The sequence below is a fragment of the Cibotium barometz genome, chromosome 52 (genome assembly GCF_041138505.1).
Source record: "Cibotium barometz isolate CiBa-2024 chromosome 52, ASM4113850v1, whole genome shotgun sequence".
NCBI lineage: Eukaryota > Viridiplantae > Streptophyta > Polypodiopsida > Cyatheales > Cibotiaceae > Cibotium > Cibotium barometz.
In genome coordinates, this window is record NC_141097.1 from 17,947,825 (window position 1) to 17,974,903 (window position 27,079).

The 27,079-nt window shown below is 48.7% G+C and overlaps 1 protein-coding gene across 12 annotated transcripts in view; it reads right to left on the reverse strand.

Moving 5' to 3' along the window:
• The window catches only part of LOC147608888 (FAD/NAD(P)-binding oxidoreductase family protein), a 142,182-nt gene that overhangs the window by 27,361 nt on the left and 87,742 nt on the right, over window positions 1-27,079 (reverse strand). For 10 of the 12 annotated variants that reach the window (XR_015264295.1, XR_015264293.1, XR_015264294.1 and 7 more), the window contains exons 6-7: window positions 25,864-26,006; window positions 25,680-25,781 (exon numbers count right to left, since the gene is read on the reverse strand). Coding sequence is in view for 7 of the 12 variants with exons in the window: in XM_086788067.1 (XP_086644193.1) it covers window positions 25,680-25,781; window positions 25,864-26,006 (245 nt within the window). In the remaining 5 variants the exon portion in view is untranslated. The remainder of the gene's footprint in view (window positions 1-25,679; window positions 25,782-25,863; window positions 26,007-27,079) is intronic. The other 2 variants (XM_086788069.1, XM_086788066.1) reach the window with 2 other exon arrangements.

Below are 27,079 nucleotides of genomic sequence, written 5' to 3' on the forward strand. Positions count from 1 at the left end.
ATCTGACATGGTTTGGAGCATCATGCCCTCTATGAATCCATCACCGGACTAGTGAGAGCCCCAAGAGGTACATCACAGGAGATTTCCAGTACTATTGGGGTGAAATAGGGCTGCCTTCTATCAATAACCCACTCTTTTTGGCCTCTACATTGATGAGATCTCGAGCTCCATTGATGGATTAGGCAGGGCCGGTTCCACACTGGCAAGCATATTAATCTCCATACTACTTTATGCAGATGATATCGTCCTCCTCTTAGACTCAGCCGAGGGGCTTCGGAGACAATTGGATGCCTTACATGACTTCTGCACTCGGCCGGACCTCTCTGTTAACCTTGGTAAAACTAAGGTAATGGTCTTCAATACCTCTCACCCCTCACATCCAGATTGAGCTTCACATGTAGAGGGGATCCTATGAAGATTGTTTCATCCTGTCTACCTTGGTGTCACTTTCAATGGCCCACGCTTCACCGTGCTTCCCACAGCACATGCCAAAGTGACACAAGGATATGCAGCCCTGAGCTTACTTGAGCGGCGGCAGTGCTTCCACGCACATTTCCAGGAGCCCAAGACGAACAATTGGCTTTTTGACACCCTCGTCACACTAGCCTTGATGTATGCAGCAGCCTTCTGGGGCCAAATTTATCCGATAAGGATTGGCAGCGAGTTGAGAGGACCCAGATCATGATGTTCTCCTGTATGATCCGCAACAAACCATCAATCCCACACCAGATTATCCAGTAAGAGTTTGTTGCAGCCCTGATGGTAGTGGATGCACTCTTCCAGACAATCACATACCTCCATCGCATTAGTCACATGGATCCCCACAGGTACCCAAGGCTTGCCCTCCAATCCTCAAGACAACTAGCACTTGAGGGCCACTCTGGAGTATGGTATGCACTAGTTTCCACTTGGTTCTCAATATATGGGCTCCGCATGGACCACCTACCCCCCCTTCAGTACAACTTGGACTCCCCTTTACTCCGGCTCTTTCACGAGGATACCAACCGGGTTATCCGAATAGATCTTCTCAGCCTCTACACCCATTGCACATGGATCACACCTCCAAAGCTCCCCACGAAGATGCACTTCTACAGAGATCACTTCCTCACACTCACAACGGATGGATTCATCCAGCAACTAGGCTACTTGATTGTTCACATGTCCCATGCCATGCGGATTGCAATTGGCCAGATACGGGTTTCATCCCAACGCCTTAGAGTGGAGACAAGTAGAGCTGGAGCGCATCTTCAGAGCCGAGAAGCTCATACGAAGATCCAGAGAGGAGAGGATCTGCCAATTATGCCACAAAGAGGTTAAGAGAGAGGAGCATTACATATGCCACTACCGAGTATACTATTAGATCCGCAGGAGGTTTCAGTGTCTATTTCGTGAGCAATTTGGTCCACCCTCCAAGATCATTGACTTCCAGGACTAGCGTTGCCTAGGCCTCTTCATGCTTGAGCTCCGCAGACACAGGGACACCTTCTTAAGAGAGCTTCGGCCTCCGCCACCCCGCCCCCTCCCTCGCCAGCCAACCATCACCAGTTTCTTCCGGACCCAGGAGGTGGAGGACACCGATGTAGTTGATCTTCTTGACCCTCCACGACCTGCTCCAGACCTAACTCGCCCAAGAGAAGTTACCTCGAACCAAGCCTCCGCACTCCAGTGTGCCCAACACCCCTTGGCCCCCCACCGTCTGCCACGATAACCTCATCAACTCTAGATCCAAGACATGTTCCACCACCATCAAGCTACCTTTCCACGTGACATAGCTAAGGGAGACCTCTTGGCCATACTCATTAGCCCCATGTGTTGCACTACGGATACTCGTCCCTCCTCTCACCTCACTTCACTCACACACACTCGCTAGCATGTATTAGGAAGAGAGATAAGCGAGAGGATTAGCAAGAGCAAGACTCAATTACACAATGGGAGAGTATCTTGTATTATGAGAGATATTCACTTACATACATGGCCATAAGTGTTCACACTCACTTAAACTCTGGCCGGCCGGACACTTTAGGCTCATAAGAGGCCTAATGCTGTTACAATGACTACTCTCATAATATATCCATGAATTACGTCACTTGGGACTTTATCCTAACTTGCTACCACACACTTTTGAAGCGGGAATCGCCATAAATACTCTGTCACACCATTACGGACGCCCGTCCAAGTTGTAGCTTTGGACACTATTGCTTCATATCTTGAATGTATGACCCTTTGGTGTATCTATCGTGAGTCCTTGATGTAAGATAATGGCGGTAGCTCTTGTTAACCCTAGAATTGGGTTAACATCCCTCCCTTCCTGATGGCGATCGCATCCTCGTGATCGCGTTGAAGACCTTTGTGTGGGGAGAATGAACAAGCTTTGTTGATGGCTTTGATGTTCAGTGACGTTCAATGGTCTTTGTCCCTCCGGAAGGAATAAGAAAAGCTAGTTAGTGAATGAAGAGTTTAGTGGTTTATTGGGAATTCCTAACGGGTTGGGAGGTGAGGTTTTTTGCGAATGATTTCATGTTTATATTTGTGTGAGCATGTTTTTTTTTTTTTGCTCAGTTTTTTTTTGGCAATCAACAGCAAGGTTACTTGTGATTTTTGTTAGTGAGGACACTAAGAGATGTTAATAATGGGATAGAAGAGAGGGAGAGATCCATAAGAACATAGACTTAATCATCAGAACGAGATGGTGATTCTCCGTTCCTCATTTGATTCATTGAAACGACATTCATCATTTGAAGAAATTGGCCTTTGATGATGTCCCTTTGTGTGGCAAGATTCTTGTCAAATGTTATTAAGTAGGATCTGTTCCTGTCTTCTTCTGCCATTTTTATGTATATTTAAGTGCTCTTATGAAGCAAGATATACATCAAGTACAAGAATTGAGTCATATAGACTCTTATTGAACTGCTCTGTGTTGAATTAGGCACTTGTTGGTGAGGATTGAAAGAATTACGTCAACTTGCAAGGCTAATATAGATATCTTCACTAAGGATTGAGGATCATTGATTTGTGAAGATGGTGGCGTCGTTTGGAGAGATTTATAATTTGAAGGAAAATTCCAAGCAATGGGTTGTACCATTGACCAGGCTTTCGCCCACCATGGCTCCCCCATCCAAAGATGTACCTGGAAGTTGTCGATGGTGAGGCTTTAGTGCAAATGTTATCCTATGCATGAGTATGGATATATACTCATAAAGCAGCTGCGACATTAATTTAGCCAAAAGAATAGTAAGCAATAAGCTTAACAAATGTACAATGGCTATTAAAGATCGTTGGAAAAGGTTAATGCGTGAGATGGCTTAATCCGTGATAAGGCTTAAATCGTGAAAGTGTGGGTTCTTAAGCCGTGGGACTATAATTCATGAGAAACCTGAACTCGTGAGATTGCAAGTTTTTTGGCCATGAAGGGATATTCCGTGAGATGGCCTACATCCGTGAAAGTTAATCCCGTGAAATAGTGTTTCTATGAAAGTAGAGGCCGTGAGACCAAATTCCATGAAGTGTAATTCCATGAGATGAAATTTCGTGAAAGTGCACGCCGTGAACTGGAATTCCGTGAAGGGTAATTGCGTGAGATGGAATTCCGTGAAAGTGCACGCCGTGAAGAGTAATTGCGTGAGATGGAATTCCGTGAAAGTGAAGACCGTGAGATGGAATTCCGTGAAGTGTAATTCCGTGAAGTTGCAGGTTTTGACTCCAAGAAGTTGCAGGTTTTAACCTCGATGGATTTTTTATTTAATTGATTTTATGGGACAGCGAGGTCATGACTTGCGAGCAACAGGTTCTTGTGCACAAATGTTATCGAGGTAATAGGTAAGACTGCTGATTGTTTACTTAAAACATACAAGCTCTTGTGTTGGTTCAATGCACGAGAGTGATTGAGTGATTTGCTTGTTGTTGCTTGGGTCTCCATTCTTGTCGACGAACTTTAGATGAAGCTGTTGGGGTTGAAGTCGGTGGTGAGGCTTTCTTCACATTGTTCGATTTTGGCAATCATATAATGGGATTACCATCATAGTATCCTTGTTGAAGCACATGCACATGCACCCATCTTTGATGAACATTATAAACTGGTGGCCGATGTACTGGGTGTTGAGGCTTCCTTCTTTGTGTGCAAGCTTAGGAGACTTTGTGATGCGCTTAGGGACCCAAGCTTTGGTATTTCTTTGGTAGTGCCCTTGTGCCTACAATAGTGTTTTTGGTACCCACACTTATTGACTTGGTGGTGTTCTTTGAGGAACTCGCATAGGCTTTTGTAGATGGTGTTGTAGAGTACTTTTCTTTTTCCTTGGCCTCCGAGTGCTGCGTTGAGGAAGAGGCTTTGACTGTCGAGGCACCCAAATTTGATTGGCATCTTCATAGTAGCCTTGAGCTACATGTAGCTGCTTCTCCACCCACATCTTGATACTATTAAGGTACCTCAATTGTGGTTGTCTTGGTGGAGTTTTCTTTTGGGTTGATGTGAAAGGTTTGGGACCCTCCTTGACTTTGGTTGGCACAGAGGCTACAGGTTTGAGACTCCTGGACATTGTTGACGATAATGAGGCTAGAGTCTCTTGTGGAGTGACTGTCGATAACGAGGCCTTCGAGCATGTGGTTCTCTCCTTTGGTGAGGTTTGTCGATGAAGACGCATAGGCTCCGAGTCTTTTCCTTTGAGTTTCTTATTAGAGATAGATGGTTGAGCTCTGGGAACTTCTTCAAGAATAGCTGTTGATGATTTGCGAGGTTTTGACATTGAACTTCGTAGATGAAGATGGGGCTGAAGAAGTAGATGCTCTAACGGAGACAGTCGTTGACGCAGATAGTAGTTCATTGTGTAGAGGGGCTTCTGTGGAAGAGGCTTGTATCTTGTTGTGTTCAGCATCATAGAAATCCATTAAAGTTGAATCCTCTTCCTTGCAGTATGGTATTGTCAACTTTTTGTTGTTGACCATCATAATGACTCTATCGCTAGCAAAGCACAGTGGTGCTTGGGCAGCAATAGTCCATTTATGCCCCAAGATCAAACCTTCTTCCAACACATACTCAACCACAAAAAACTTACAAGTGAGCGGGTTAGTTTCAGTATACATTGTATGTTCAAAGTACCCCAAACATGGCATGTTCAAGTCTTGTGTAAAGGGAATTCTTTCAAGATGTGCCGTGAGTGTTGGTTGACCTAACAAATCCCATAGCTCGAGGGCCATGAGATTGTGTTCTCATGCTGGATAAAGCTCTGCTTGAGCTGTGGTGATTTTATTTGAAATTTCCAATCCAACCAGAATCCTAGGGATCTTTTCAGTAAGATATGCTGGAAGTTTCAGCTCCTGCAAGAGCTGTGCTTGAGCTGTGGTGATTTTATTTGAAATTTCCAATCCAACCAGAATCCTAGGGATCTTTTCAGTATATGTTGGAAGTTTCAGCTCCTGCAAGGTCTCTTCCTCCCGTAATAGCAATTGTGCATTGCTTGCAGGAGTGTTCAAGGTGACTGTTTGCATGGATTCATCTATTGAATACCACGATTCACCTATCCAAGTTCCACCAAGGACAACATCATACTCAAGAAAATCTAGGCTAACATGGAATGTAAATTCCATATCGCCATCGATTATTTGAGTAGTATAGCTAAAGTCCTGGAACTTCAATGTTTTCTCCATTGGCTCCTCTTGCAAGACTATTGTCTATAGAGATGAGTTTAGGTTGTCCCAATGACACCCAAGTGTCTATTGTCATGACGTTATGACTAGATCGAGGGCTAATCAATACGCGTTTACGCTTAATATCATTGCCTGTAGGAAAATCCAACCATACCATGATAGAATCTTCCAAAGAAACCATGGATGTTCCAGTTTTTGTTTCGGCTTCAGATCCCGCTTCTGTTTCATACTCCAATTCACTTTCATTCTCATTTTGGCTCTCAGCTTTTTCAAGAGTACCCAATGTGTACACTGGCACACTTGGCCCTCTGACAATTCTTAATGAGGTATGTTTGCAAACTTGTGAATCCTCACAGTCCTGTTCTATGGAGTTCTTTATGTCTTGGTATAACTCAGGTTGAGCCTTTAAAGGTGCACGTGCGGATGTTATGCTGGCTTCACCATGAGAGAAGAGCATTCCTCCAAATGAGGTTTTAAGAGACTGTTTTAATCTTGTAAGGGAGTTATTGAATTCCTCACGTGCTTTCTCAAGCGTATAATTTGTGCAATCTGTCTCAAATGAGTCTTCTGTAGAGAGTATGTCTGCCACTTGAAAGGGAAAGCGGCCATAGAAACATGGGACGGGGAACGGGGACGGGGACGGGGACGGGGAACGGGACGGGAACGGGGCAAAAGGCCATCCCGGGGACGGTGGAAAAAACGGCAATCTGAAAACGATTGTTTTTTTGCAATTTTTTTTAACACACTTGATTTACACTTAGAAACCAAGACATTAAGCACAAAATTGCACCAAAAAGAGGAGAAAATTGAAATGCATAGTCGTATTAGCAAAAAACTATAATGGGGCGCCGATGGCGTGATAAACAAAAGTGAGTGTACAATGATCAATCTAAACAAAAATGCCAAATGGCATAATGAAAGGCCCAAGGAGGGTGTACACTCAAGGCAAAATGACTAAGTGCCAAGATACAAGACTCAAGAGTCAAGACTCAAGAGACTAGGCAAGAGGGTGAAAAGGGTGAAGATCAATCGTGACCTCCTCGGTGAAGTCCTCCATAGGCTGGTCCTCAAGTGGGAGGGGAGGGGGAGGTGGGGGGGACAATGCCTCGGGCACAACCTCAAGCTCCTCTAAAATCTCGGCCCTCTGCTGATCAGAGAGATGTGGGTCCTGCTGTGCCTGCTCCCATTCGGTGAAAGGATCTGCCTTCTTTGTCAAGCCCTTGCAAAGCATTCGCAAGTTGGCACTGACAAACACCAAATCATTTGCACGCTGTACACCAAGGCGGTTCCTCTTCTTAGAGGCAATGTGGCTATAAACTGACCAGAGTTGCTCTAGGCAACTGCTACTGCAAGCCTGTGAGAGTACGCGCACAGCAAATTCCTGCAACTTTGGAGTTTCCGCACCATAATCCTCCCACCAAAGTGCAGACCCTACCTTGAAGCGGTCCGCCTGTGCATCTGCCAAACCAAAAGCCCCCCGCTTCTCTCTATAAATCTGCAATTGGTCCTTGATTGTGCGGCGATCCTCCTCACTAGTGTAAAGGCGATCCAAGGTTTGTCGAAGGCCTTTGCTCACCTCTTTGTCCTTGTGTTGCCCTTTGCCTTGAAACTCAGGATCAACAATGTAGGCAGCAGCATGGAGGGGAGAGTGGTAGGCTTGCCACCTTTTCAAACATAGGGATTTGACCTGTTTATAGTGAGGCTTGACTTTGAACATTGCTTTTAGCTTCTCTGTCATGCGATCCATTGCCTCATACACTTTGCCAATGCATGGTTGAGTGGAATCCACCACCCTAAGGAGATCAATAATCGGTTGCACCATCTCCACAAGCGCCTTGGCCTCCTCCCACCATGCCGCATCATCCGCCCTTTCCTTGCAAAATTTGCCGACCGTCGTGGAAGCCTCTGAAGTGCGTGCAAACTCATCACTGAGGAAGAGTCCCCTCAATGCCCCGCTACATGTACACAAGCGGCCTAGCATGAGAAAGTTGAATGCAAACCTCGTCTCGGAATACTTAAGAAGAGAGAGGCTTGACTTCTTGGAAAACTCGTGCTGCACCCTGTGATGGTTGAGGACAAAGGTCACTATTTTGTTGGCACCCTCAATGACAGGTGCAACCCAATCCAAGGCCCCTATGTCTTTGATAAGGTTGTTGAGGCAATGGGCCATGCAAAAGCACACGGTGATGCGAGGATAGGTTGCTTGGAGAATTGTCCCCGCCGCCCTATTTGCCGGTTCTCCATCCGCACATATGGCAATGACATTCTCCGCCCCCACCGTCTCTAGTGTTGTTGCCCACTCCGCAGCAAGTATCTCGGCACTCTTCCCCGTCCCGGAAGCATCATGGGAGTCGACAAAGTATGTCTCCCCTCGTGAGTAGGCAACGACTCCATGGATGGAGCGCTTTCTAGTGTCACTCCACCCATCAACGACGAGGGTAACACCATTTTCAGCCCATTGCTCTTTCATGTGGTTGGCCGCCACCTCCACGCTTGCCTTCTCCTTGTCAAGGAGAGAGGTGCGGATGGTCTCCGAAGAGGGGGGAACATAAGAGGGTCCATACTCCGCTATCAATTTGCACATGGCCCGAAAGTATGGAGATCTATCCAAAACACCATATGCAAAACACAAACAAAATTCAGATTTTTACCATCATTTAGTCTTTTAAGTTTTAGTCTTTAAAGTTTAAAGTTTAGAGCATGATATTTGAATTTTGAATAGTACATGAGCATAGTGCCAAGGACTTACCGTGCCGCCCGAAATGCTATGTGGTCATGAAAGAAGAATCGTGCCACCGCCATGTCCACCTCCTCTTTCAATTGAGGGTTCCAATTCTCATCAAGCGTACTTTGGCGTCCCCGGGAAGCGGATGCCTCTCTTGATGAACGAGGTACATGCGGCGTTGATGTCCTCACAAAGAATGTGGGGTCGACGGCCACTTGAGGATTGCGTTTTGCCAACTCGGCCGCCTCATAAACCACAAGCTTTTCAAGGAGCTCCTTCTTCTTCTCGGCCGAAACCTCCTTGCAAAATTGCACTTCGTTGCCGGGCTCATGCAAGAAGTGAGCACGCACTTTGTGGGCACCGCCGGTTCGCTTGTAGCCGCAAAGCTTACATACCCATGGTCTTGAACCACCCCCTTGACCGTATTGTGAGCACTCTACCTCATCCCACCAACTCCATCGATGTACGGCGGGCCTCCTTCTTCGTGATGGAGCGGGTGTTGAAGTAGTGGAGGCGGCGGCGGACCCGGGTTGAGGAGAGGAAGGGGTTTGAGAAGAGGATGCCATAGTGATAGAGACTAGAGTAGAGCTTGAGATGGATGGTAGAGCTTGAGAAAGAGTCAAGATGGAGAATTGGGATGGAGATGTTGGAGAAGGAGAGCTTGGACAATGGAGAGGGTGAGCTTGGAGAGGGAGAGCTTGGATGTTGGAGAAGGAGAGCTTGAAGAGGGTGAGCTTGGAGAGAGAGAGCTTGGATGTTGGAGAAGGAGAGCTTGGAGAGGGAGAGCTTGAGCCTTGAGCCTTGGGTCTTGGAGAGGGAGAGCTTGGAGAGGAGATGGCTTGAGGAGAGCATGGAGGTCTCTTATATAGAAGAAGGGGAGCCATGTGGGAGAGCTTCAGCCATGCGCATCACCAAACGGCTAGGAGAGAGAGCCGTTGAAGCCCCGCCCAACGGTCAAAAACTGCGCAACGGCCAGTTTGACCGTTCCCGTACGGACAGGGAACGCCGTTCCCGGAACGTTCCCGGGACGCGTTCCCGGCGTCCCCGTTGCGCTTCCTGGCTGCCGTCCCCGTTCCTCCGTCCCGCGGGCGTCCCGCCCCCGTCCCAGGCGTTCCCCGTCCCTAGGGTCCGTTCCCCCCGTCCCATGTCACTATGAAAGCGGCACTCTTCTGGCCTTTGTATTTTGGTTGCTTTTTTAGGATTGGCATTATGAGGCTCAATCACAACCGGTGACCCTGTAAGACATTCAACCAAGCTAAGTATGCCCTCCTGAGCTTGCTTTTTGCGTTCCGCATGTCATATAATCATTATTATCCATTTGGGGTGGTTGGGTGGGTTCTAGTTTCTTGATTGGTCTATGTGGTGCACTGAGTGAAGAGTAAGAACTTGTTTCATCCTCACTTAGTGACGTACTAGAACTTGTTTCATTTTCTAATTTTCTTTGGATTGTCAGTTTTTCATTATGTTTGTCCATGCGACGAGATCGAATTTTCTTTTAGGCTTTTGTATCCTGTGTCGCACATATGGATTTTTTGGTTTGCGTGGTGGCTTTTGATGTGGATGCTTCTGCATCCTATGTATCTTTTGGCTCTTTTGTGTTTATATCCTCTTTTGGGTTTATGTCCTCCACAGGCTCCTTTTCCATGTCTTTTAATTCAACCTTAGTTTCGATAATTTGTCGTCGCTTGTTTTTCTTGATTTTAGAAGGTTTTGTTTTTGGCTTGTAAGCGTGTAAGCACATTCAAGGGTACCGTGGCCAATGCTCCTTTTTGTACGCTTAATATGTTAAGAGTTGTATTTTGTGAGAAAAGTTACATGGAATTAACTCGTCTTGGGCAATCTTGGAACATGTGATCAATGCCACATCGTTCACACATGGGTCGCAAGGTGTCAGTGACTATAGGCATGGAAGTATTTCAAACTATGCAATCTCTCACCTTGTGAGATCCACGACAATAAAAACACTTAAGTGTTCGATTAACTGCTTCCTGAAAAGTTTCTACCCTTTGGACTATTTCTGTTTGGTACATGAGAGATGGAGGTTTTGAGTCAATTGTGGATGAAGCCGGAAACTTTTTAGTATCATGGTCAAAGGTTTTACAATATATGTAGTATAGAAGAACATATGCCTTGTATGCACAATGGGGATTAGAATAGTCATAGTGATTGCACTTAACACAAGGCATTTCATTCCTCACTTCTAGAGACATTAAGGATGTTTGGTTTTGAAGAAGTCCATCCTCTCTTAGAGATGTCGATTGAAAGGTTTTAAGCAAGGCTGCATAGAATTCGGGGAATGTCAATTCTGAGATCGATCTTTCTTTTGCCATTGCTTCACTTGGTCTAGATGAGCAATACCTCGTAGCATGATCATCTGCCAACATGTTGTCATCTAAACGTATTGCTTCTTTACAACATTGATCGAATGTTTACGGATTGGATACAATAATCAAGTTGTGTAAGCTGTTATTCTTCAAGCCCATCATGAAACATCTCATCAATTGAATATCGTTTAATTTTTTCCATGACTCACATCGTGAGTCCAAGAGTTTTATCCGAAGGATAAAATCTCTAATGAATTCATTTGGTTGACGCTCAATTGAATAGAGTTCTATTGTTGCACTCCACTGATCACCTTGTCTAGAAAAGCCATGTATAAAGGCTCCCGAGTCCAAAAGTTTTATCCAAAGGATAAAATCTCTAATGGATTCATTTGTTTGACGGTCAATTGAATAGAGTTCTGTTGCTGCACTCCACCGATCACCTTGTCTAGAAAAGCCATGTATAAAGGCTGATTTCAAGGTTTTCAAGGTGATCTTGATCGCAAGCATCAATGTGATGAACCATCGACTATCTTTTCTCCCTAAGCATAGATGCAATGCATGTATCTTGGTGGGACAGTTGAGATTTCCAAAGGCTTCACATCTCTGTTCAAACATTTGAATGAATTGAATAAGGTCTATTGTTCCGTCGTATTTGCCCATAATTTTGAAAATTTGTATGGCCATATTACTGTACGAGTCACTAAGGCCGTATATGAGTGCTCTTGTTGGAAGAGACACACTGAGTCCTTGGGATACCCCCCTTTCTAGACTAGTCAGTATGTCCAAGGTGTGGACATCCAGGAAAGGGTTGGGACCTATAGGATTTGTGGGAATGTTAGATAAGGAACCAAAGCCCGGTGGGATCAAAGTGACAAGCGGTATAAAACCCGATGACACGCTTGTTATAGGCATAGCCAATGGTATCGGGAGTTGATTTTGCAGCATAGATCTCAATGGCTCGAAGATGTCAACCATTGGGTTCAGTCCTTGTGTGTGCCCAGAGAGCACTGGGGACCATTACACAGAGACAGGCGAGCCAACAGATACGGACCCTCACACGCCGTAACAAACGTGCATATGAGGCACAGTACTGGGATATGTACCACCTTCTCATGAGTGCATACAGGCACTGCATGGTGCAGGATGAGAGAGCTTTGCCCTCGTACCCCGATTGAGGATCCACACATGGCACACATATGCAAAGAGCCTCTACCATATCCCTCAGCAACCACCCATACCACAGCCACAAGAGCTCCGCCCTACCACCTCTACTTTCTTTACCGCCTCGATGGTAGAGAGAGCTATCCGCCAGTTACAGCGTGGGAGATCGGGTGACCACACACGTATACAAAGTAAGCATCTTATTTATGCAACTGACACACTGTCACTAGTGGAGGGCCTACCAGCTGAGTGGACTATGCACACCATCGTGCCTCTCCACAAAGCGGGAGACATGCTAGACCCCAGCAAATACAGGACTATCATGATTGGTCATACATTGGCCAAACTTTATGGCGTAGTACTCGAGGCAGAGTTGAGCTCATATGCAGAGAAGGAGGGACTGCGAGTACCAGGGCAGGCTGGATTCCGACGAGCTTTCTCCACTATTCGCCATATATTCACTCTAAGATGTCTGATTGATCTCACCTGCCACCTTCCCAGTATGATATACATGCACCACACATCCAACTCTCTCTGAGTGAGGAACAGAGTCCTTCGGCGGGATTTATGGCAACGATACACTCAGGAGACTTGGATTACACCCAATCAGCCTCTACCGCCGAAGATGCTATACTAGAGAGATCAGTTTATGCGTATCTCAACGGATGGATTCATTCAGCGACCCGGATATATGGATGTGTACATGCCTCACAGTGCCCGAGTGGCGATTGGCCAGTTCAGAGTGTCATCACACCAGCTTGAGATTGAGGCAGGTAGGGCAGCACGGATCCCCAAAGCAGAGAGGATATGCACACTATGCCAGGAGGAGGTTGAGAGTGAGGAGCATTATGTATGCAGATGCAGAGCATATAGTGTCATTAGAGAGATACACCACCATCTTCAGTGGACATCCCTCACTCCGCCGGATCATGGAGTCCGCAGACCAACGCAGATTTGGCCAGTTCTTGCTAGAGAGACAGCGCCGCAGAGAGACAATGCTACGGACTCATACCACAGGGAGAGGTGGGTGACAGCTCTAGCTCACTGATTTCTTCTAGAGATCTATCCTAGTGCCTTACCTGACACAGGAGGGGGTTACACTTCAGCGCACTGCGGACCTCCTAGCCAGACGGAGACCGAGAGCACCAGGCTACTAGACTCCCAGACTACATCAAAGGGAGATCACAGAGATACGGGCTCGACATCAGCACCATATCCAGGAGCGGCTCGCTCACTTACACTCACACCCGGAGATCATGCTCCGAGGGATGTTTGCCTCGCCATCGCCTATGTATCACATATTACACCCCCATTATGGTACTAGTTGGAGCTAGACAAATCTGCATTGCATTCTTGTATACCCTACGCATATAAGTTGCATACTAAGCCTCTAGCAGTAGTGCTCCATCCATCACACCCCCCCACTAGCTCAGTACTTTCATCATAGTCACATGGGACGCGAAATGGGGACGGGGAATGAGGACGGAAAAGATTGAGAATGGTCATTCCTTGTGACTATAGAGTGACCTCGGACGGGAATGGGAACGGGAAGATGCTGCCATCCCCAACATTCCTGAGTCTAAAAATGGCCATTCCCTGTGACTATGACCTTTATAGTTTAATGCTCGAACGGCTCAGTACCAGACCTCCTTCTTTGACACTTCGGAGGAGATGTTGAGGGAGATAGATGTGGAGGAGATGTGTTTGACCCGGAGATCACAGGATGAGGTGGAGTGTACTGAGTATGGGAGATACCTCTTGGAGACGGGGACTCCACATGGGCTGGCCATTTTAAATGCCCTAGAGAGGTATCCACTTGCCAGTGGCTTTACTTGCTTTTTTCCACACAGACATGGGGCCAGCACAGTGGATTATGTTTTAGCCTCGCCAACCTTCATCCAGAGTATCTAGAATTTTGCGATTGGCCCCAGGCCCATCGCAAAATTCGGTGGATAGTGACCGCCACCCATGTTGTCATTCCATGATTTGAGTGGCCAACCCTAGTTTCGTGGACTTAGGGTCATTTACATGTGTATTTTTAGGGAGGCCTTGGGCTATATTAGGCATAGGGCTCATAGGCATTGTACCTTTTTTAATCATATTCACTCTATAGACATCTATGTCTTCTTGGTGCTCATGCCCAAGCTTTCATGACCTTCTTGGCTATTGTCTTAGGATGGTGACCCACACCCATGTTGTCACTCCATGCTTTCAGTAGCCAACCCTAGTTTCTTGCAAGGGAACCCGAGTTCGATGATGAGGGCAGCCTCCTTAGCGATGGCGACTTCAGTGAGGCCACCAATGTGTCCTCTTGTCCCGAGGATGATTTCAGTGAGAGCTCTGATAGTGATACCTTTGTCTAGGCTCTTTCTATTACCTAGCCTCTAGGCTCTAGCCTTGGGCCTTGGCCCTCTTTTTGTACTCGTGCCTAGCGCGCATTGCACCTCTATCAGATATCCTGATTCATCATTCATCTATGCTTATGTACTTTTGTTTGTCACTTCAAACTTGTAAATTTTGGTTTAAAACAACTTCTCTAGAGTCTTGCCTTCCAAATTGAAACCGCCAAAGTCTCGCTCTCACCACCTTGGCTGGCGAGGGGTCTATGTGCCACTCATGTGCCTAAAATCCGATCATCCTCACCCTCTATAAGGTGCAATCAGTCAAATCCTCTAAAGGGAGATCTGATATCTCTAATCTGCCATGGGGACCAATAGAAAAAGTGAGCAAACCAACCTCATCTGTGCCATGGACTGCCAAGAGAATATCATGCCTAGTAAACACGCCTAGCCACTGTTCGGGGATGGGTCTGGGATAGGTGTCAGCCACTCCTTGGGAATAGCAGAGTCAATGTCGAGGCTGAGTCTGTCTCTACCCCAAGCTCTCTCCTGAGCCATCGAGGGTAGCTACCTGTGTGTAAGCCAATCTCCAAGGGACCTAACAGGTCCTATGAAACTCGCGGCGCCCGGGGGACTAGGGCCTTTGGCACACTTGTTGATACCATCAATGCATATCAAAACATTTAAACATGGTCACAGCCTTAGCAAATATCCATCATCACTTTGCATAAAACATAAAGCTGGACAAAACATCCACAAATGCTAAAAATGGAGCTTGCACATGTGACACTGCATAGAGGCCGGAATGGGCCGACCCCCCCCCCCCCCCCCCCCCCCCTTGGAGTATTTTATTACCCAAGGAGAATAATATCATGTACAAGCTTTGAGGGCCTTACTCTCCCCACGGGAGATGCTGGATTATCCATATACAAATGCCATAACACAATCCAACACGAGGCTACCAAGCCGGAACACAGGCTGTAGAAATGCCGAGCCAACAATATAATCCATATACCTCTGTGTGGGTACTGATTCTTCCCCAAAAACCACAGGTCTTTATGCAATAGAGCTGGTACAGCAAGTACAACTCTCCATTCAGCCAGTACAAGTACAATCGTTGGTACAGCCGGTACAATAGCTAGTACAGTGGGCACAGTGGCTAGTACAGCAAGTACAATGGCTGATACAACAAGTACAAATGTTGGTACAAGTGCAATGGTTCGTACGGCTGGTATAAGCAAGTACAATAAGTACAAGGACTGGTACAGCCAGTACAATGGCTGGTACAACAAGTACAAGGGCTGGTACAACAAGTACAATGGCTAGAAATCGTAATAAATGATTAAATACCCTTGCCTTTAGTATTTCTTCGCGATGGAAGCCTCCAAAACAGTCCCCAACAGCCGGTATTCTTCATGGGCAGCCTTCAAGAGAGAGAAAGAGAGTAGCCATCATTAGGGCAGCCTGTAACGGTGGTAGAGGCTAGTGTGCAGCAAGAGAGCCTCCATTAATGAAGAGAGAGGGCTCCAATTTATAGATTTGGAACTCCCATGAGTGAAAATGGAAAGAGAAGGCTATGATGACAAGTGGAGAACCACACAAAAGCTGAAGTGACAAGTGTGAGGCACTTGTCTCACTTTGATCCACTTTCTAACAAGTGTGAGGCCACTTGTCTCACTTTGGTCCACTTCCTTGCCACATGTCTCAATCTAAGAGATGGTCCTTCCATAAACTTTATCTCTAAAAATATTCCAACTGGTAGACATTCTGTCATAGGCACTTTGCCAACTCTTGGTATCTACTCAATTCCAGATGTAATGACACGAACAGAACTTCCATCAGAATCGGGCCAAAAATAGCAACTCTCCTAAATTTTAGGAGTGTGGTCCTTTGTATTCCAGGATAATCTCCCATTCCCAAAGCTTGTACTTTCCAAATATTTAGACATCCTAGAGGCCATCAGACCCCTTTCATACTTGGAAATGTCCAGGCTGGTGACATCCTATGCTCAATGCTCCCCATGATACATGAGGTCGGGCCCCCGACATATGGCCACTGGTTAAACGGTTCAGGGGGTTCTAAATCAAGGGCTACCGAAGACGCTCCTTGGAGGCTACCGGAGCTAACTACCTAAGAGACGGCTTGAGCTGATCCCGGACACAGAGTAGACTGGCTGCAAATTTGTCCTCAAAAGCTGGGCAAAATCTATGGACCCACATCTCTGTGAAGATCCATCTACGCGGGCCACCAGGCTCCGGGAATAGGCTGAAATCTAGGCCAAAAGGAAGTCCTTCCAAGGCTCACCAGCAAGGAGTCCTCTAACAATTAGGTTGCCCAGCATGGCGCAGCTCTAAATGGTGGGGTCAATGATGCTTACGCCCCCTCTGCGTCGTGGCTGGATGATCACTGTCTATGCCAACTTGGCCCGGGGAGGCCTCCCATCACTACCGGCCCACAAGAAGTTCTCGATCAACCATTGTACCTGACCAATGCATGAGCAGGAGAAGGCCCAACAAGAAGTAATGTACCACATGGTGGCAAGAAGGACCTAGTTCACCACCACCAGTCAACCGACTAAGGGAAGTCTTGCAGAGCTCGAGTACAAAAGCTTCTTCCGAATGCTCAAAAGAAGAGGGGCGAGCTGCTACTCCGGAGAGAGATCGATGCCCATCAAGCATCCCATATAGCAGACTGGAGTGCCCCTCGGAATCCACTGGAAAGCCTCAACTGGGTGCCAAGTCAAGGCGGGTGCAGAGCCTACCCAGATCCACACCACTTGTGCCAGTTGATCTGTGCTCCTGATGCGCGACAAAAGATCTCAATCACTTCAGCAAATCCCTCGAGATTCCCCACATCTCCGGATAGGTATCCTGCTGTGTCTTTAGCAAACTCTGAGTCTAACAGCTCCTCCTAAGTACGAAGGGAGAGACGCAATCCCTGAAGCCCGGTCTCCTAAGCTAAGAGGTAACTGCTCAAGGCCTCAGTGATGAATAGGAAAAGGTAAGGTGCCAGAGGACAGCCCTGCCGGACTGAGTGAGAAAGGGGGAATCTGTCGCCTCGAGGTTCCTAAATGAGAACCTAATTGTGAGAGGCTAAGTAAAGTCCTGATACACCTCATATCCACTCCACTGGGAATCCTATCATCCACTCCACTAGGAATCCCATCCAGTGCATCGTACCCTCCAGAAAGCTCCAATCAACCCTATCATAAGCTTTCTCAAAGTCTAGGAGGAGCACAGTGAAGTCCTGTTGCCGCATTCCACATCCTAGCCAGAGCTCTCGCCTCCCAGAAGGTGAAGATGTTGTCCAGAATGCTCCGATCCTGAACAAAACCTGTTTGAGTATTATGGATCAAGTCAAGAAGGAAAGCCTAAAGTCTCCAATTGATGGCCTTGGCCAACTTCTTGTAGGCGGTCCCAAGAAGCGTAATGGGTCTGCATTGCCGGATCTCCAACAATCTGTCACCACCCTCCGTAGCAATCAAGGGTATCACACCCTCTGAAAGCGTCTCTGGAATGGCACCTGTGATCATAATCTCATTGAAGGCTACTCGAAGGCTACCTTCCATAAGATCCCAGTGGTGAAGAAAGAAAGAAACTGGAAGCCGGTCCGCCCCCAGGCATTTGCCCCTAGAGAGAGCCGTCACTGCCTCCACCAGCTCCTCTATTGTGAATGGAGTCAATAAGGACCGTAGAGCAGGGGGAACCACCTCTCTCGTGTGCCGCCAGGCCCTCTCGCGTGCGTCCATCACCTGTGGGGATAATGGGGCACCCGTGAGGAGACATCGGAAAAAATTAGTGCCGATGGCTCTCACATGGGGGGAGTGGGGGTCGGAAACAATAGCTCCATCCTAGCCACGCAACCTGCAAATACCATCTCTCCACCTATGGGGGTCTGCAATCTCAAAGAAGGCTCCCATGACTCTATCTCCGGCCTGGGTCCAAAAGGAAGCTCTGGCCTGGTACCTATACTCCACCCTCCTCGCCTCGATGGATCTGATCTTCGTACGAGCAGCAGCTAACTGACTCTCAATCCAAGAGCTATCGCGAGAGAACTCTCCTGAAGCCGCTGGAGAGAAGCACGACCCCTCCTCGGGCTCCTCTCCTGCTCACCAAATCCCTCCAATCTACTTTGTGCTACCTCCTTGCAAAAAACTCCTCATCTCACCAAGGCCCATATCCAAGGTGCTCCTCTCCTGCTCACCAAATCCCTCCAATCTACTCTGCTCCCTCCTGCAAAAAACTGTTGATCTCACCAAGGCCCACATCCGAGGTGCACGCGGCAGTACCTAAGATAAAACCTAGTCCCGCCCATATCTGCTCTATCCTACTACAGATCTCGGGGTCCTGTATGAGGCTGTCTGGAATCCTAGTGCTCGCATGACTGTCCTGCCTTCAAGGGTCCTCTAAGGACAAAATAACCAGAGCGTGATCACAAAAAGTGGTGCCCTGACAGACTATGCTCCAGAAGATGGCTCTACCTGCTACGCGATTCGAGGCATAAAAATTGAGGAAGCCCACACAGTCCTCTCCGATCATAATGGTAACCCACTGTGCTCACCCAGAGACTATAACTCCTAAGCCTGTCACTCCTCCCGGCCAGAGCTGCTCACTGACAGAAATACAAGCTCCTCCTTGCGTACCCAAGGGGCCGAAAGAGGGAGACCAAAAAGTGTAGCTCCTGCTTGGTAAAATCTTCCCGCAGCGATGGGTACGCCCCTCAAAAAGATGGTGCTCCTGGAGGAAAAGAATGTTGATGGGTCCCCCAACTGTAGCTTTGTGTAAGTTCTCCTCTTAGGACACCTCTCTTCTGAAAGCACTAAGGCCCCCCTAAACCCAAAATGTTCCATAATGCTGTCCGCATATCAATCTCTGTGGGAGGCGAAACTATCAGAACTGCCCTCCACTTGAAGAGTCTTGGGCGTGGGTTTAGATGGGAAATTATCACAATCAGTCCTGGGGCGAAGGCGCACCAAGTGGGCACGGATCGTGTCCTCCATGTGTCGCCACTCTATCCGAGCATGAGAGCAGCCATACTCTAAACTCCATCGATCACAATGGAGGTATGTGTAAGAGGGCCCAATGGGGGAGGGGTACCACAACTCAGATATGAAGAGTAGCACCTCTAGGCTGGAGGACACCACCTCCCCATCCTAATCTCTGGCTTGAGCCTCCCAGCTCCATCCTAGCTAGGGGCCAAAGGTGGATGAGCACGTCGGTGATGTGTATCATGAAGATGGTGTGAGAGCTCTACTTCCTGCCCCTAGATGGCGGCAGCCACCGACTCTGAATCCCACTCCATCCCCGGGGCCGCACTCAAGGGAAAGGAGAAGATCATCGCGCCACACTCACGTGGAAGGTCTGGAATGATGAAACACCACACAAATCTGAATGGGAGCCACTGTCCCCTCAAAAATATCAGTTCCTTCCACCGAAAGACATCAGAACAAACTGTAATCCACAGGCAACCCCAAGATCCTAGGGGGCCCACCTGGGGACTTTGGCGGGAGAGCCCTCACCAAGGAAGCGGTGATGGTCATCGCTACCGGCTCCAAGAATCGATGAATCAAGCGGCGGACGGAGCTCATCGACTGCCTCCGTCCTGGGTTGGGCGCTGCACGAAGGCGGCTATGGAGAGGCAGAGGGAGGGAGGAGTGCAGGCTCAAAGGAAGAGGACGGGGCAAGGGGGACTACAACGTGAAGAGCCAGAGGCGAGGATGGAGGAGGAGGAGGCGGGGAGGGGAGGGGAGGGGAGGGGGAGGGGGAGGAGGCAAAGGGAGGGAGGGGAGGGGAGGGAAGAGTGGAGAAGAGGGAGATGGGAGCATTTGGGAGTGATCCATGAGAGAGGGAGGGTGCTGGGAGGGCTCCCCGGGGGTTCAGTGGGGCCAGCTGGCCTCCCTGGAAACTGAGAACTAGAGGAGTCGTCTCGGCGGGGTAATGGCCACCAAACCGAAGGGGCCCGAGGGACCCTCGTAGTGACCGGAGGGGACCCATCGCCGACGGGTGGGTGCTATAATAAATGCCCGAAACGGTTCTCTAATAGAACCGAATCCTCTAGTACTCTCCCAGCCTGCCCGCGCGACGGCGATGCTCAGCTCTAGTAGTCGGTTGGCAGCCCTAGTATGGGCCAACGGTTTGCACAGCAAAGTCGTCCGCGATCAGGTCACGGTGCTCGATTGCCTGAGAGTCTTCCCCTTTCTCTACCCCCTGTTGAAGATCTGAACGGGGACCGTGGCGGAAGGACCACCGGAGGCAGTCTCCTGGACTAGCGCTTAGGGCAAGCTCTAGCAAGGTGTCCCCATCTGCCTCCAAATGAACAGACCGAGAAGGCCTGAGTACTCCACCTACTGAATGATGGGGTCTCCCCGAAGAAAAGGAATGGATATGACATGAGGCCCTAGTCTCCGGCGAGACAATACAGATGCGAAGGGATGGAATCCCAACCGCCTGTGCGAGGGTCAAAGCGGCAGTGGGGGGGGATTCCATCACTCTCCCAATGGCTCCACCAATCAGCGGGAGAAGAGGAAGGTATTCCTTCCTGAGGCTTGGGAAGCAGACTGTCACGGGAAAGCCTAAAACGCCAACCAGTGGGTTGGATGCGGGGTCAAAGCCGTGCTGCCACCTCGCAAAGAAGGCCCAGGCTGTACGCAGTCCAACGGGCCTCAGCTGCATGACTCGATCTGAACGGGGACCGTGGGGGAAGGACCACCGGAGGCAGTATCCTGGACTCGCACTGAGGGCAAGCTTTGGCGAGGTGTCCCCATTTGCCTGCAAATGAAACACTAGCGGGAAGGCCCGAGTACTCCACCTGCTGAATGATGGGGTCTCCCCAAAGGCAAGGAATGGATATGACATGGGGCACTGTCTCCAGCGAGACAATACAGATGCAAAGGGATGGAATCCCGACCACCTGTGCGAGGGTCAAAGCGGCAGTGGGGGGGGATTCCATCACTCTCCCAATGGCTCCACCAATCACCGAGACAAGAGGAAGGTATTCCTTCCTGAGGCCTGGGAAGCAGACTGTCATGGGAAAGCCTGAAACGCCAACCAGTGGGTCAGATGCAAGATCGAAGCCGTGCTGCCACCTCGCAAAGAAGGCCCGGGCCATACGCAGTGCAACGGGACTGAGCTACATGACTCGATCTGATGCCACTGGTGAGTCGAACTCAACCTGGTAATAGCCACGCCCCAAAGGATGAATGTCTGTGATCTTTGCAAGCCCACCAAGGAGACTTGCCTAAAGAAGATCTTTGAGTTGTCTGCCCGCAGGTGGCTACCGACAATCTTGCATACCAAAGTGGAGGCCTCTAAGGATGCAACAGTCGTATACCAAGGAGCCCAAGGTCCGCTTCAGGAAAGATAAGCGCTTAAGTGACAGCGGCCTCGGTCGGGGATGACAGAGCGGCAGCCATGGAGTTCTCCCGAGGGTGAAGACCAGAAGAGGCTGAGGCTTGCCAAATGAAAAATGCCCAAGAACTGAAGTTATTGCCAGATGAAGACGGAAGGGACGAAGGAGTCGGAGGAAGATGGGGTAATCGGAGAGGCTACAGATGAGAAAAGCGAGGAGCAGGAGTGCAGGCAGGGGGGGAGCGAGAGAGCCCCGGGGGGGGGGGGAGGGAGGTGCACACCGCAAGAAGAGAGGGAGGGGGGGGAGGGGGGGCGCTGACAGGAGGAGGGGGAGGGGGGCGCAGGCGAAGCAAGGAGCGGGGGGGGAGAGGGGGCTGGGCACAGGCGGAGCGAACAGCGTGGGGGAGGGGGGATGAGGGGCTCTGCAGGGGGTGGGCAGGCGGGATGAGGGGGAAAGGGGGGGGCAGCAGGCAGACAGCAGGGGTGAGGGAGCGCAGAAGGGGCTGGGCACGAAGGGGAGGGGGGGCGGGGGGGCTAGCGAGGACGATGCAGGGAAGGGGGAGGAGGCACAGGCAACGCAGGTCGCAGGGAGGGAGCGCTTGCAGTTCCAAGCTCACACGTGACACAAACTTGTATTGGTTAATGCTTTGAGCATCTCGCTCTCCGATTTGGCCAGTTGCAACCTCGCGTACGAGATGAGGCATTCCTTGTCACACCAATCGTTCTGGGCATGATGCCGCTAGGGGGGTCTAGCGGTGGCTCGGCTAGTGGATGGGGAAGGGATAAAACTGCTCTCCCTCCTCCAGAATAGCATGACTCTATGAGGACATCCTAAGTGGGAAGTAACAGACTGCAACGGGTATACATCTCTCCACTATGACTTGGTGACTCTGTTTTTCTTCATCTGCTGGCTACCTTTTTGGCCTTTGAAGGCGATTGTACGTTCCCCTCCAACTGCTGCATTTTCTGGATTTCACAACAGTAGCTGCATTTTTTCTGGAGCTTACACCAAGTGGCTGCATTTTCTGGAGATCAAACAGTGGCTGAGATTTCTGATCATAGCTGTGTTTTCTTCCTCCTGGAGGCTTCTCACATCTGCGTTTTTCCTCCTCAGGCTGCCCTGCTCTTGTTCTTGGTTACCAAGCTTCATATGCAAGCTTCTGTTGGCTGTGTTTTTGCTTCTACTTGCATTTACGGCAGTTTTGTGAGATCGACAGGCTGTTTTTATAGCGTGGACTGCAGTGGAAGGTGTTTTCTTAGGTGTGGTGCAACCCGACAAGCGGCCCAGACATCTCTACTTCGAACCTTACCACATAAAGCGCACCTATGTGTCCCTGTGGACTATGGTGATCATGGGCTGTAGGTGTGTCCTGAATAGTACCGCCACTCCCCCAAACCCAGGTACCCCATCGCATGTTCGTGTCTCCTCTCGGTAGGCGGATGCCCACTCATAGCTAGAAATGCATGGTAGCCCTCTCTCCGGGCTCTGGTGGGTCTCTGTGAAGAAGATGATGTGCCTCTGGCTGAGGCGGCCATCACCATAATTGATCAGGGCTCGTTTACCTCATGCACAGGGTCAGATGCTAATATCACATGTATTTACACTAGTAATAGTTTCTTTCAGTTACTTTTTCCATGGATCAGTATACCCATGGTATCATTGTATCACTCATGGTCTCATAGACCCTTGGGGTCTTCTGAAGAAGTTAATATTACCTACTTTCTTTCTTTCTCACCCCAGATCCCTTCACATCCACCTTCACCCACATTCACTTTCATCACGACCTTGACTGAGTCTATTGAGATCACTTATACCACCACACAGCCGACCTCAATCTGTCATCATCACTCTCAGCCATGACAACACATCTCACATCAATTCTACACAAATCAACCCAAGCAAGCTTTCCATACACCCTTTCCTCTACTGCCAGACCCCCAGCAGGCTCACAGCCTCAAAATGGGTGGTATGATGATAAGTGCAGAGTCACGCGGCTTCACCTTTTGTGGGAAAAGGAGACTGGTCAGATTTCTGCACATGAAATGGAGAGAGATTTCTGTCGCCTCACCCATTAGAAGAAGTGTGCATTCCTGGCAAAGCGAATTGTACCAACTCTTTCTGAGTGCAGACACCTTGGACACACCTTTTAGGGGGAATGGAAGACATTTACACCCATCACTGACCCTCTCATATGGGAAACCTACACACGCCACCTATATGACATCCCGAATCAGTCCCCCCTTGGTTTATCTTGCCATGTTCCAGGCCATCAGAGCTAGATATCCCCATTGAGTGAGCACCCTCTAGACCCATTTCAGGCAGCAATCATGCACCCAGGGAGTCCTTTGAGAGAGAGAACAGTCCCTCCAGAGTGCCAGATGCCCCCACTCCCAGCAACCCAACCTTCCACTCGCCAGCTTGAGAACCGGGACTTGCTTCACCAATATAGAGGCACAACCCCACAGGCGGTGGATATTGAGGTCAGGAACACGGATCCATGAGGACGATGACACATTTGAGCGTGGACACACGAGGTTCTTTTGCTGCGTACTTTATTGTACACACAGGAACTATGTAGTACATTGACCCTGTCTATCCTTTCGACAGCTAGTCTTTTACTTTTTTCATGTTGTCTTGATATCTAGTTTACTCATGGATCACACGTAACAGTTTTTTGGTCTCATAGACCATGTGGGTCTTTTGTTAAATGTTAATAACATCTCTCTCTCTCTCCCCTGTGGCATGACTCTAGATCAGGCCACGGCACTACAGTGAGCCCGACGTCCCAGACTCCCTGGACCTTGCTAGCAACACTGACATCAGCTCCCAGCTTGAAGAGATCTTGGAGAGGCACAGAGCTGCCTCCCCACGCCCAGGGCATCTGCAGAGCCTTCTACTGGCTACCCCCATGGTCGATATCCTTGATGGCCCCCTCCTCCTACCAGGGGGTTAGCTCCATAAGCTGTATGATGATGATGGTCACATTTTGTATCATATGGCTCAGATTTGATATTCCCAGGCTCTAGTCTTTGTTTTCTTTTGTACCATGATGAGATTACATGGACACTATTGTATCACTTTTGGTCTCATAGACCGATTGGGTCCTTTGAAGACGTTTAATATAACTTTCTTTCTTTCTCAGGTAGAGCACAAACGGACAAACATGCACAAGGCCCGTAAGGCGGGGAAGTGGGCAGTATATAGGGACGGGCGAGTCATCATGACAGAGCGGCGTCCCCAATAGGGGCGCGGGGTCTGTGGGACCGCACACTTGGAGCTGGTTGTTTGGAACTACAATGAGACACTATGGTCGGACATTACAGGACTTACGGAAGTTTTTATGGAGAGGATCTGATGGCTAAGAGAATATCAGGCCTGTATGATGGAAGGTGTCAAAGAGCCTCCTCAGTCCATATCTGTCGGGTGGAGGGACGGGATGCTCTGAGTCCGGGGTGTCTGACCCGCAAAATAGATCGAGCTCTGCCACTGAGGGCGACCGGGCCGCTAATGGTCCTCTGAGAAGTATCACGTCATGTCTGCCTCTCGGTATTCTGTCTGACTCTCAGTATTCTGTCTGAGTATTACATCTCTATGACTTCTATGCTCAGCAAGTACATGCCCAATCATCATACTTCAGGCAGGAAGAAGTGACAAAGGTGGGTACAGAAGCAGAAGCAGGGCAGAGTGAAGAAAGGGGAGGTCCCAGACGGGAAAGCGACCAGCAGAGAGGTGGATGGCAGGTCAGTAAAGTCACACAGGAATGAAGCGCGCCTGGCGCACACAATGCGTACATGGCGCATGCACAACAGTGCCTGCACATATGCAAATAGTGCATTTATTCACTTATCTGTTTATTTATTTTTTATTATATTTATGTTTAAATATACATTTACCTTTTTATATGCTTTCAACCACAAAAGAAAAACTCCCGTTGCCTATCTTCTTTTCTCTTACAGGGGTCATAAAACTCGTCTCAAACAGCAGCACTTACCCTTTCCACCAAAAACATGTAAGTCATTCATGATCAAGCATTAATACAATCAATAGCGCTACATTAACCCAAAATGAAGAAGAATCTTATTCATCTAAAATCTATATCATTCAGGAAAAAAAAGTTGAAACTTAAATAATCCAGAAACTTACTCCGGCGAGCATTTGAAGCTGCTTGTCTGCTACTTTGAAAGTAAAAAGGCTTGGCCGTGGATCCACAACAGTGTGCCCAAGCTGTTTTGCCAAGTTATACCCCTGGATAGAATCTCTGTAGCTCATAATATATCACAAAAAACGGAAGTCAAGCCCTAACGTCCCTGTTTATAAGATATCACACCTGCTGAGAGCTTCCTGTTGCAAGTAGGAGATAGTTCGCCTGTATGAGGCTATTCGAATGCTTCACTCCACCAATGACTATATCAAACATAGAGTCTGATCTTGAGGAGACATTCATCACGGGCACCCTGGCCTGCAGCATGACTGGGTCGTTTCAATATTTCAGAGCATTTGAACAGAAAAACGACCTTCCAGATATAGTTCAATCACTGCAAAACAAAAGTTCATTGCATGAATTTGAAATCACCTCAAGAATGCTTATGATTTTTATTTGTTCCTCCATGGCTGACCACTCTTGGAGGGAGACTAAAGTTCATGTGGGTGGGGGGAAGCCACGCAGGGGGCTGTAGCACCAAACAATAGCACCATCACCTCAGGTGAGGAAGCGGAAAGTTGCACGACACACTTGCATAACCTGGGAATCACCCTATAGGAAACCCCACTGGCCCCAGAGACTATGAAGCGGATGTCTCGGGGGGGTGTTTTTACCAAGGCCTCTATGGCCTCTCTACCACATGCTTGCAAGATATGCCAAGCTGTGATGCTGCGGATAAGCTCCCATTGCTTCTCAATGGGGGTTAGTGTCCACGGAACAGCTAGAACCTGAGTGGCAATGGGCATGATTGTAAGAAAGCCTCAGCGCCCAGCCCCTGCTTGACCCCTCAAGCCATCCCAAAGGCAATGGCGCTAGGACTCTGGAGGGGCATTACACCTGCAGCAGGTCACTAGGCAGCCAGCCATCAAAAGCCACGTGCAGGCTCCTGTGGAAGAAAAGGGGATATTTTCTAGGAGTGGAAGCTACTCCACAACCACTTCCAGAAGTTGAAAAGGACGTGAGAAAATTAAACATGCGCCATCCAGTGCCAGGCTGCAGCGGGCGCATCCCCCGACCCATAAATCTGTATCCTCCACCTCATAAACCTTGAGTTATGAGAAAGAGTAGCCTGGGTGCTTGAGGGTGGAAGGGTCACAGCAGTGCCACTCACCCATGTCCCACAACACCCGGTCTAAGGGGCAGTTCTCCCACGCGACCAAACCCGCAGAGGAATAGTCTATGACCATGAGTGACGACCTAAATATGTAGTATGAAACGCCCATGTATCTGAGAGTCTCTTTAAAGAATCTCCACTCTCATCTGCCTTTTCAAAATCCAGTATTAGTATAGCCAATGGCTGCTTGCTCGCCCATTTTACCACCTCCCAAAAAGAGAAAACACT